A 13187-nucleotide genomic window follows, 5' to 3' on the forward strand; every position below is an offset into this window, starting at 1 on the left:
CTATGGCCAAGGAGATGACATTTGACTCATGCATTTACCCAAACCTGATCATATTCAAAGTGTGTTATTCTGAGACTCTTCATGCAAAATGTAGCTTTCTTCCTTTAATCCACATTTTCCTTTCCCTGAGACCTCCACTCAGTCTAGCTCCTCTGACCTAACTTTTCTTCCTATCCAGCCTGGACCCCATAATCAACCACCCCAACAAGCATCTCACAAGTCCCCTACAACCTTTCAGCTCCTTTGTAAACCTCCAACAACCCCGGCAAAATCCAACTCCTGGCACCAAGCTAAATGTACCAATATTTAGCACTGCGGGGTGGAAAACACAGAAGCAGACCAAGTGTGTCTGCTGGCATCTAAACTCAGATGGGGCCTCAACGCTGTTCAGCAGCCACTTCTTCCCCAGGATGAATCCATAGTACAATCCATCAAGCTGCTTTCCAAAGCCTTTAACTCTTGTGAAACCCCTAACTCTCTAGTCTCTGAGAAGACAAATACACCACCATGCAGCTGAAAACCCCTCACTCTCCACCATACTCTTCACACTTAGTTATTTCTTCACTCCTTCTTTCCTGCTTCTCTCCTCTCTGATCTCAGAAATCAACACTTCTTTTTTTCTTAAACCAGCTTCTTTACCAATAGAGTCCATTCCTTTCCATCTCTTCTAAGACTTTCGTCCATAAATCAAATCCTCTCTCTTCTATCTTCAATTTCTTCTAACAACTGCCTCAATTTTTAGGACAAAAACATGTTTAAGCCCATCCTAGCTTTAAAAACATACCAATCTTTTGCTACTCTCAAATGCATAATAAATACTTACTGCGTAAAAGGGGTATTCAATTCTTCCTTCCCCCTCAAATCCAATTACCAAGTCATGATGATTTTATTTCTAAAATGCCTGTATTGGATAGAATTGCCCCCCCGCACAAGTTCATAGGTTGAAGCCCTAACCATGTGACTATATTTGGAGACATGGCCTTCAAAGAGGTAATTAAGATTAAATGAGGTCATATGGGTGGGCCCCAACCCAATATGAAGGGTGTCTTTATAAGAAGAGAAAGGGACACTAGTGATGCAAGCATGCAGAGAAAAGGTCACATGAGGACACACAGAGAAGGAGGCTGTCTAAAAGCCGAGTAGAGAGGCCTTGGGAGAACCGAAATATGCTAGCATCTTGAACTCGGATTTGCAGCCTCCAGAACTGTGAGAAAATAAATTGCTGTTTCTAAGTCACCCAGTCTGTGGTATTTTGTTATGGCAGCCCTAGCAAACTAATACAATGTCTCATGAATGAGGCCTTTCCTTTTCACTCTTTGGCTTTGGCAAAAGTTCTTATGTTTATCAGATATGTTAAACTAGCTTTATAAGTGGCTTCCCAGGCTATATTCATTCACTAGGAAAACACTTACTGAGCACTTACTATATGCCAGGCACAGTGAATGGGAGAAACAGAGCCACTGTCCTGGGGCTGTTTATTTTCATGAGGAAAGACAAATGAACAAATACATAAACAAGTTAATCATAGACTATGACAAGTGCAGGAAAGGAAATAAATAGACAACTAAGACAGAAAACATCCAGAGAGGCTACTTTAGATGGGAGGGGAGGAAAGAAAAGCCTTTATGAGGAGCTGACATTGAGACTTGGTGGAGAAGAATGAGCTGGCCTTGGCAAATGATGCTGAGAAAACATTCCTGGCAGAGCTGTGAGCAAGCACAGAGGCTGAGAGAGAACAGAGGCTGAGGTTTGAGGGAACAGGAAGGAAGATAGTGTAGCTACACCACAGCCAGGTGGAGAATGGGGGAATCTCTCCTCTATTCCATGCTTCATTCCTCCAGTAGAGCTCTTTTTCTATAATATAATCTAGTAATGTCATGCTCCAAATGTAAAATCTTGCTATGTTCTACATGGCCTTTTTCACAGGCTTGCTCCAGCCTTCCTTTCTAGCCTCAAGTTTCCCACCCTATGCCCCAGTCATCTAGAATTGTGCGTGGCTAGACATCATATACTTCTCTGCCTCTTTCTTGGGTGCCAGGGAGCATCCTGTAGGGAAAGAGCATCAACTTGGCACTAGACAAATCTGTGTTCAAATTCTGGCTCCCGCGATTTTACTTGGAAGAAGTTAGGTTAAGTCCTTTTCTCTCCCTGATCCGCAGTTTCCACATATGAGGTGGGGTTAATAATGCAGACTCTTTGGAGAGTTACTGTAAGCCTTAGTGCTCATCTCTGTAGGAGGCTTAGCACTGTAGGTAATCAGTATTATTATTGGCACATATGTTTCCTCTACTAGGAATGCCTGACACACTTCTTAACTTGGGAAACTTCCTCCATTGTTTCGGACCTAGTTCAGTAATACCTTCTCTTGAAACCTTCTCCAACTCCCAGAGACAGAACATAATCACCTTCTCTATGTCACCTTAACATATTGCATATACTAACACCATGGCATAGTTCTGGACCTACAGGCCTTCACCTCACGCCCACCCCCACTCTTCTCTAACCACTACTTCCCTCAAGGTAGGAAGTGGAACTTACTAATGTTTATGTCATCAATGCTTACCTGGCACATAATACATGTTAAATAAACACTGGTTGAATGAATGAACTATATATCCTAGTCCTCCCCCAAACCACCAGAGTCTGCTTACATCCACACCATTCTACTTCCTCAAAAGGTCTGTCATTCAGGAGCCCGGCAGGTACAGGTGGTGCATTCAAGTCATCATCATTCAAAGAAAGTAGATGAAAGTGACTATTTATAAAGGTGTAGGCAGGATGCAGCGAAACCACAGAGGACAGTGCAGTAAACCAGAGCTGACGATAGGGGCTAGTATTTGACCTGAACGGTAAGGGGAGAAGGGGGTGATTGGAATTTGGACGGAGAGAGCTGTGTGGCAAGGGCCTTCCGACAGAAGCTGGTCAGTGGATGTGGCCCGTGCTGACCTCACAGGGCAGGTGAGGGGCTCAGCCTCACTTTCCTTCCTCCACCCGATCCCCTGTTGGGGCTTCCCGAGAGCTGAAACCTATTAGAATCCAGAGGGCCTTCTCTTCCGCCTCCTGAGGAATTCAGGCCTGAAGCTAAAATTAACATCGGCCCCTGCATGAGGGGCTCATGATGGCTCAGAGTGGGATCACAGCGCCCAGCGGGGTGAGGTAGAGGGAAGGCCTGGGGAGGAGCTGCAGAGACAGAGCGTGGTGGTGGCGGGGGGGGGGGGGCCGCCTGTACAGGACAGGCCTGATAAGCAGTGTCAGGGGTCAAGCAGGAAGGGGGGGAAGGTGCCCAAGCAGGGTGGGTGGGTACTTGGGCCGTCATGGAAAGTCAGAGCCTCAGGGCAGTAAGGAGACCATCCCCATGGGGAGGTATGCTGGCCAACATGGAAGACTGGTTACCTACAAGGGGATTAATCGACTATTTAGATATATTAAGGGTAATAGAAACTGAGTTTCTCACTGTCACTGTCAAACAGCTTTGGAAAGGGAGAAAACTAGAATGAACTCTGGGGTATTAGATTAGCGTTGAAGGTATTAGTGTGAATTCATGGTTTACAAGATATAGAGGAACATATCGAAATAAATGTAGATAGAAATTGTGCTATGTTTATATATAGGCTCATACTCTTTCTTCTATAAGATGTTCCTTATCTCCAAGACACAGAAGGAGGTGTTCACACACACATGCACACACATGTATGGATGTATGCATTCCTATATATACATACATATATTTCCTAGGTCTGTCATAGATCTGGGAGAAGCAACACCCCAATAGAAAAAATGTTTCATGAGATATTGACTTCGAAATACCATCTTCCACTAAAGGGAACCATGGCTCCTTGGAGAAAGGGTTCATTCCAGGGCTGAGACAGGGAAAGTACAAGATGAGACTGAAATAATTCCATGTATTTTAAAGTAATAAAGTGCTCGAAGAGTGATGGAGACACGTCAGAAGACACAGGAGCCAGCTTGAACAGGGTCCTCGTGACCAAACGTGGACAACTGGGCATAATAACCTACTGAAAAACTAGGAAACAAGGAAACCATACAGATAGGAATAAGTGGATAAATTGAGAGTCTGAAGAACAGGATATTTGCACAGTTTAAAAGAACATCCTCACAAAATACTATTTAATTACAAAGAGGGAAGAAGTAACTTTACACTGAAGAAACTCGGCAGATACATTTTAATCAAATGATCGGGAGAAATCAAAATCGTGTGCTACCTCATAGGTGCAAGGAGAATATAGCATCATTTATCATATTCCTCCCAATGGTACACAATCTGAATCTGCTCACTAGGAAATATGACACAAACTAACATTAGCTTATAATCTTCAAAAGTGTCAAAATCATGAAAGTCAAGAGATGACTAAAGAACTATTCTAGAATGAAGGACACTAAAAAGATATGACAACTAAATAAAATGACAGATTCCATACTGAATCTTGTTGCTAAAAGTGGCATTACTGGGACAGGTGGCTAAACTTGAATAGAGTCTAAGAATCAAACGGTAAGAATGATCAATGCTAGCTTCCTGATCTTGATTGGCTGCACTGTGCTTATGCAAGAGGATGCCCTTGTTTGTAGGAAAAAAACAGGCTTAAAGTCATAATATACTGGGGGCGGGGCATGGGTGGGATGGATAACGAGGCTTGAAACTTCTTCTCTAATATATCTTTAAATCTTGTGAAAGTTTATGATTATTTCAAAATTAAAAAAAAAAAAGAAAGGAAGACAGAGGCATCCTTTCTCTTGATGCAGTATACGTGGATTAGTCTCCATATACAGCCTCCTGGTGCAAAGCAGAGTAAAGAAGGTGGAGGGTGGATCTAAAGGAACAAAGAAAAGATGTCCCACTTACACCCCAGTGACTTCCTAATGTCCATCTGAGACACTTGCCTGTACATAACCTCCCCATTGATAATCTCTCATGGATTTGCTATTTTCTATCTATTCCCTGGCTCCTCCCGTACCCTTTCTAATACACACTTTCTTACAAATATATGTATTCCTTTGGGATGGCCATGATATCTCACAGTCTCATCAAATCCCATAGCTGACAGTATAATCTATGTAAATTTTAATCACTAATTCCATCTTCTCCAGTCACAAAACCGGAATATATATATAGCCATCTTTGGACATTTCATATAGTTTATAGAAGCATCTCAACCCAACATGTTAAAAACCAAACTCAATACCTACCCTACTACAGTGGACACTGACAGTCGACTTCTCTCCCACCCTCCATTTCATAGTCTCTAATAGAACTTCCTAAAAACCAGATTTCTAAAGTTTTCCTGACATCTCCAAAGTGCACCATTTTACTTCAGGAGTTGGTGAGCACTATAAAATTCAGGAGTAGGCCTGGTTGCTTTAAGCCAATTTGCATATTCCACTTCCTCTGCTAGAGTCATTGTTTAAGAAGCAGTCACTGTGACCTACTGACACATAGTATCATTCATGTGACTCAGGTTTGTCTTTGAAATACTGGGACAGAAGTATTTTCCCCATGAATGTGAACTAATAAGCAAATACCCATTTTTTGATTCAGGTAGCCATCCTACTAAAAAGGGATTCGGGTTTAGAATAGTGCCAACAAGGGAGAGATTTTTTTAAATGAATTCATTAAACACAGTTAAATGGGTCCTTGATAATAACTGAATTCCAGGACCAGCAACCAGAAGCCCACTCTAACCTCCATCTTATAATTACCTGAGCCAATAAATCCCCTTTATATTTAAGTCAGTTTGAGTTCAGTTTTCTGTTACTTGCAGTATAATGTGTGGAAAGCAAACTTAAATATAAAACTAGTTGTGACAATGTTACAAAACAACTAGAAGTATGTAAAAAATGTAATCTAAGATAAACAGACCTCTAGAAAAAGAAAGAAAAGTACAAATATAGAAAAAAAAAATACAGGTTGGCTTAATGATAGTTGGCACTGGCAAGGTAAATGGGAAACCTAGCTTCCCTTATTTTAAAGATGTAATAATGAAATAAGCCTTGGCTTCATTTGGCCCAGAATAGGACAGCCTGTAGGACTGCTTCAGGGGAGAAATCAGGCAGAAACCTGGGGTAGTCAAAGGAGGGAAACGAGAAAACTGGGAATTTCAAATTTTGTAAAAAATACGTGAAAACAAGCTTTCGTACAAGTGAAATTCATAGGTATTTCACATAATTACAGTACCTTCCACTTCCTCAAATAAATCTGTGTAATCAGATTCACATTTCCATGCCTTTTCTACTCATTCTGGCCTAGAAAATGGTGATGTTTAGTGCCTTTTGGGTTTTTATAAACTGAAGTGAAACAGACCAGTTTTGGAAGGTTGTTTCATCAAGTTGCCTGTTCCTTTCTGCTGGGAGATAGGGCTGAGCTCAACTCCAGCAGGGCCCGGAGAAAGAGCTCTAAACTTCTTGATGTCAAATGCTGATAGGCCCACAGTGTCTTCCTGTCCTCCCAAGTCACCCTAAATAAAATCTCCATTTGCCTTCCAGACCTTCTACAGACCTTCTTCTTCCAGACCATCCCATTGGCAGTGTCATTTACTCCCACTCTTTTGGGTTGAAAATATGCCGGGAATTCAGTCCTTTCTTTTCTTTTCCAAGGCCAATGTCTAAGGTCAGACTCTTATCTCTTATTTCCACTACTGTGACTGTCTCTTACCCAGTCTCCCTGGGTCTTATCTTTCTGCCTCTCCAATATATTTTTTACAGGGCTACTGGCTCCTAAGAGAACATAATGACAATATTTTATTTATCCTTTGGATCTTCTTCTCCTGCCCTATGTCCAGGCACTAAAATATTTATTTAAATTATGTTATGTATGCTGTTTCTCATTTGAGAAATCTCTGATGGTGCCCACTGGTTTCAGAAAAAGTTAAAAGAGCTTAATCTGCAACCAGGGTCATCGAGGTTTAGATCGTATTACCCTTTAGCACAGCATCCTACCACACACACAGCAAGTCTTTGTAAATGACAAGCTCTCCCTCTGTAAAATTCACTTTCCCTTGGCTCTACTTACAAAACACCTATTAGTCCTTCAAGGTTCAAGTTAAGTATCTGTTCCACCATAAAATCTTCTCCAATACTACTTTCAGATTAAAGTTCTTCATCCTTCGTGCCTTCTGAGGACTTTATATTTCTATTTGACATTTATGTTACTCTGTCTCGTCTTATACTAAATTTGGTATAGATCTATCCAGTTATCAGACTTCTTTCCTAGTAAAAAGGAAACTGTATTTCAGCATGAGGTTTTCTTTCTCCTCCGTCTGTTATTCCTCTGGAAGATTCATTCCTGAAGTCTCTGTATTTAGCACAGTATATGCAGCACATAATACATGCTCAGTAAGTATTTCTTGAATAAATGATTTCCCAATGGACTACATGTTCTTTGAGAACAGGTATTGTGCCTTATTCATTTATATTTCTCACAGTGACTGGAAAAAACTGAGTAACAGAAACTGCTACAGGTTGAATTCAATATTAGGCTTATTGAGACTGCCTCCTGGGTTACTGAAATATTTGGCTAATCCAAGGACAATTTGTCATTTCTTCTTTCCAAAAAGATTTGAGTACTTTATATATGCCAAATCTTATTCCAGGAGCTGGAGGTACAACTGTAAACAAGACAAATCACACATATGTTGAAGTGCAGGCAACAGTCACGTAGCTAATAAATCCACCTCCCCCTGCCAAAAAATAAAGTTTTTCTAAACACCTGAACTCAATCCTCAGTCACACCAGCTTGAAACCCAAGAATGATCAGTGGCTTCTCTCTATACCTTGCTTCAAGTGTTATTTGACAAAATGTAAAATTGCCACCACTGGATGATGGTGCTAATGATGATGGTGGTGATGATGAAGGTGACTGCACGGTCCTACTCCTCTTCAAGTTCAATGCTATTCTCCAAATTCAAGCCCTCATTCTGCCTTTTGGAATAACTAAGATTGCTTTCTAACAACACTTTCATGCTTCCCATCTCTAACATTCCCTTTTCAGTATTGCCAGAATAATTTTCTTAAAAAGCAGTGATTTTATTACATTATCGCTCTGTTCAAAAGCCCTCAGTGTCTTTGCACTGAAAACACAGCGTGAACACTGTTTAGACTCTTTAGCCTCATACTCAAGGCATCTTCCAAAATTGACTTCTAATTTGTCTTTCCAGACTCATTTGCACTGTTGTTCCTATAATCCAGACTCCCACAAAATTAGCTTTTGATTTTGTATCTTTGAATCTTTCACATAAAATACATCTCCATCTACTTTATTCAAATTCTGCCTATACCTCTAGGCCCAATTCAAGGATCTTACATTTGTCTCTGATTTTTTCCCTTCTACATATAAAAGCTCAATTTACTTTGTGCTCTCCCCCCTAAGCTTACCTGTTTCTACCTCATATTTTCATTATTCAGGAATATAGCTTCTGTATCCAACTAGAGTGTATTTAATCATTGATTCAATAAACATGCAATAGGCACTTACTAATCGCTATTTCCATTATTCCAAAGCATCAAACATGTATTATATTCATAGTAAATACTGAACAAATTTTCAAACAAAAATGTACTCAAAATCAAAATAGTATTTTTCTAAATATGAACAATAATCTCCACCAAAGAGATACATAAGAATGATAGAAGACAGCAGCTTATCAAATTTTAAGTATGTATGAAAGGGTGGGTAAGTTAGGAGAAAACAGAATCAAATAAAAAGCTAAGAAAATTTATTCAAAATAATATGGAAATATTGAATCAATCTTGCCCATTTCAACTTATGGATGTACCTATCATTTTGAGATGCAAATTCATAAACACATGCACATTATGTCCATCAACTGAAAACTATATACAGTGTCAAAATTTATTGAAATGAGAATCACAAGGAAATGTAATAGTTTTGTGAAATTTAATAAAAGTTTATGTGATGAAATATTTTTTTTCTTTTCAAAGGAAACAGCTTTAGAAGATGATTGATGTCTCCTATTATGAGTCTATATTTGTATTTCCTTATTTTACAGGCTTTTAAAAAATACAAAAATACACTTAAAGCATTTTTAGTTATACTAAAAAAAAAAGATAAAAGGTGATTATTTATAGGCAATCATATTCACGATGATAGACTCTCAGAAGCCAAATCCAAACATAAATTTTAAATGTTTTTTGGAAAGAATTGAGAATGAAAATATTTACATAATTTCTTAGAAACCCTGGCTTTTTATTGCTGCACTTCAATATTCCCTCAGGGCAAAGGGGAAGCTACTTCAAAGATTTATTTGATAATGGAAAGTTTGATTTCTTTGTTTTTCCTTCCCAATGTGGGTAGGTCTGTTGTTTTCACTCTATGGCAATGTGCTGTATTTTAAATTTTGAATTTGCTCACTAGTGATAATGAAAAATTAGTCTGTTTAGGCAGATTAAGCAAACACACCAATGCTAGCATTTAAGTATATAAATTACATAAATACACTAGATTATTAGAAAACTATCCATCCATGTATCAGTCATCTTCGATAACAGACCTGCAAGTTCATAATAATATAACTGGTGACTAATACCAAATGTCTGAAACTTCTACTTACCTGCCTATCCACTTCTGGGAGCAAAAGCAGGAGGTATTGTTGAAAATGCTGAGGTAAGGAAGCAAACGTATGTTTATTTATTAATGCCCTCAAGTTAGTGTTGACAAGAATAGATCCCGGGGTTTCTATGTCAATATCCTCAGCTTTGGTCCATTTCAAGTGTCCTGTGATAAATAAGCAAGAGGTATGAATTCACTATAGATTGGGAAAAACATACACCTGTACACACACATATGTATACTGACTATATATATATATATATATATGTATATATATATATATTTGATAATGTATTTAATTCTATCTCTTTTAAGAATGATATTTCAGAACGAAATCTCCAAAGTTTCTTTGGGTTTCTATCTTGCCTTAGTTGTCTTTAATTTTCATAATGTCTACTTCACTCAATACCATCTGTATTTTTAACTCAAAGTAGCACCAGGTCTAGATAAAGAAGTATTTTAATTACGGTCTTCCAATTAATCAGAATCCTCAAAAACTTTAGGAGCATAAATGGTAACAACTACAGTTTTTGTAGATTCTATAAGACCTAGGATCAATGATAACAATAAGAGTGCTGTTAATTTTAACAGAGATAATGAGAGCATTATAGCTGATAGCTGTGTGCTCCCCAAGTGTCATGCACAGCACTAAGCACTGGAGTATTTCAGAAGATTCCTATTCAGGATAATTTAAGGGTAATACTTTTTTTTTTTTTTTTTTTTATAAATTTATTTATATTTATTTTTGGCTGTGTTGGGTCCTCGTTTCTGTGCGAGGGCCTTCTCCAGTTGCGGCAAGTGGGGACCACCCCTCATCGCGGTGCGCGGGCCTCCCACCGTCGCGGCCCCTCCCGTTGCAGAGCACAGGCTCCAGACACGCAGGCTCAGCAGTTGTGGCTCACGGGCTTAGTTGCTCCGCGGCATGTGGAATCCTCCCAGACCAGGGCTCGAACCCACGTCCCCTGCATTGGCAGGCAGATTCTTAACCACTGCGCCACCAGGGAAGCCCAAGGGTAATACTTTAAAACAGCAATCCTTTATAAAAATATTAGCTGTGAGGCCTGAAATGCCAGTATGCTTTGTAGGATAATTCTACAACTCAGGTACAATGACCTCCAACAGATGGCTGTATACAGAGTCCACAATTCGAAATTATGACACACAAGGGAACAATCCACCATAAGGGACAGTCAGCTGATGCATCAAACAGAAGAATTACCACTCTCAGTTGCTTGAGTTAAGAGAATCACTTGAATGTGATTTTAATAGAGTGTGATTTAAATCAAGGGGCAGCAAATTATTGCCCATGAACTATATCCAGTCCAGTGGCTGCTGGTAAATAAACTTTTACTGGAACATAGGCATGCCCAATTGTTTAGATACTGTCTAGATGTGCCTTCGCACTACAATGCTGAGTTGAATAGTTGTGACAGAAATCGCATGACTCGCAAAGCCTACAGCATTTACTCTCTGGCCCCTAACAGAAAAACTTGCTGTCCCTTGTTTTAAACAATAGAAACAAAAATGGAAATAAACTCATTATGAAAAAACAGGACACTGTAATTTTAAAAATAGGCAGATTTGAAACAGAAACAGATAGAACTTCTAGAAATGAAAATTTAGTTTAAAATTTTTTTAAATATTCCATGGATACAATGAAATAACTATTGAATAAATATAGAGTTGATGAAAATATCTAGAATGCAGCATTAAAAATGATGAGTCAAAAAAGCAGGATAGAGAAAAAATAAAGGGAATGGAATAAGCAGTCAGGATGCATATTTACAGGAGTTTGAGAATGAAAAAACACAGCAAATGGCAGAGAGGCAATATTTGAAGAGCTAATGTCTGAAAGTTTTAGAACTGAAAAAATGACAAGAGTCCTCAAATAAAGCAACATACCAAATCTCAAAAAGGATAAATACCCATTCCTCCATCCGATGTGTTGAAATAGCAAAATATCAAAAATAAAAAGAATACCTTAAAACAATTTTGAACAAAAATAGATTACCTCCAAAGGGATCACAATAAGACACAGGAACCTTATCATCAATAAATTACAGATGACAATGAAATATCTTCAAAGGGCCAAAAGAAAAGAAGCATTGATCTAGAATTTCGTTAATAATAAAGTCCCTTTAAATGGCAAGGATATTAACGATATAAGAATATTTTCAGTATCCAAAATGGGAACTATCCCTTAAAGAATCTTGCTGAAAAAGTACTAGTGGATGTTCTTAACAAATAAAGAAATTAACTCAAAGAAGGAATGAGTGGGTTGCAGAAGCAATGATAAACTAAAAGATTAACAGACATGAGTAACTCCAAATAAACATTAACAGTGAAAAATAATACTAACAACTAATGAGAATTAAAACAAAATGGAAAACAAACAAACAAACAAACAGGAGACAGCAATTGCATGAGAGACAGGAAGGTGTGATTGAAATGAGAACACCATATAACCCTGGCACTGTTTGGAAACAGGAGAGATACTGTTAGTTCTTTATTTGTTAAAACTCTATAGGTAGTGTCCTTCTTTGTTTCTTGTAAGAGTCTTTCTTTTGAAGTCTATTTTGTCTGTTATGAGAATTGCTACTCCAGCTGATTTCCATTTGCATGCAAGGGATCAATCCAAGAAGAAGATTTAACAACTGTAAATATTTATGCACCCAACTTAGGAGAACCTCGATACATAAGGCAAATGCTAACTGCCATAAAAGGGGAAATTGACAGTAACATATCATAGTAGGGGACTTTAACACCCCACTTTCACCAATGGACAGATCATCCAAAATGAAAATAAATAAGGAAACACAAGCTTTAAATGATACATTAAACAAGATGGACTTAATTGATATTTATAGGACATTCCATCCAAAAACTCTATAGGCAGTCAATGGGAGAAATGGAAAAGACTTATAACTTCCAAATAAATTCATGGAAGGAAAACTCAATCACATGAAGGCATAAAAGGAGAAAAAAATTTTTTGATTAAGCCCCCAACACAGTAAAAAAATACAAATGGATTTCATATTAGATTTTAAAAGTAACACAATCTGATTATATGCTGCTTTACAAGAGACATACTTAAAATAAAAATCACATGGAACAGAAGAAAATGAGGAGATAAACTAAGAAATACCAGGCAGACATTCAAAACAACAAAAAAAGCAATACTACAATATTAACATCAAAGATAAACAAAGGTAAATAAAACCTTATTGGGGATAAGAAAGTAATTCCTTGAGTATAAAAGAAATAATTCACTGGAAAGATACAATGACCTAGAGCCTGCATCCATTTCAACAGCATAGCATTCAAAATTTAAAATTGAGAGAATTAAAAAGAGAAACTGGCACTACATAATGCCAGTGGAACATCTGAACATATTTTACCAGACATTGAGATAACAAGCAAAAAACTTGTCTTATGAATACCAAGGACTTTAAAAACTCAATAATCAATCTTAAACCAATGAATTTAACATAGGACACTGCACTGAGCCCTTAAGAGAAAGCAATTTTTTGGTCAGCACTCAGAAAACAGTAAAGAAGACAAAAAAACAAAAAAAAAACCCAAAAACTGACCACTGAGTCTCAACAAT

The 13187-nt window shown here is 38.1% G+C and overlaps 1 protein-coding gene across 3 annotated transcripts in view; it reads right to left on the bottom strand.

Moving 5' to 3' along the window:
* ASXL3 (ASXL transcriptional regulator 3) overlaps positions 1-13187 on the bottom strand; it is a 188286-nt gene that overhangs the window by 69152 nt on the left and 105947 nt on the right. For all 3 annotated transcript variants that reach the window (XM_082415963.1, XM_082415962.1, XM_082415961.1), the window contains one exon: positions 9582-9745. In XM_082415963.1, the coding sequence (XP_082272089.1) occupies positions 9582-9745 (164 nt within the window). The remainder of the gene's footprint in view (positions 1-9581; positions 9746-13187) is intronic.

The sequence above is a fragment of the Balaenoptera physalus genome (assembly GCF_965194825.1).
Source record: "Balaenoptera physalus genome assembly, chromosome: 12".
Classification (NCBI taxonomy): domain Eukaryota; kingdom Metazoa; phylum Chordata; class Mammalia; order Artiodactyla; family Balaenopteridae; genus Balaenoptera; species Balaenoptera physalus.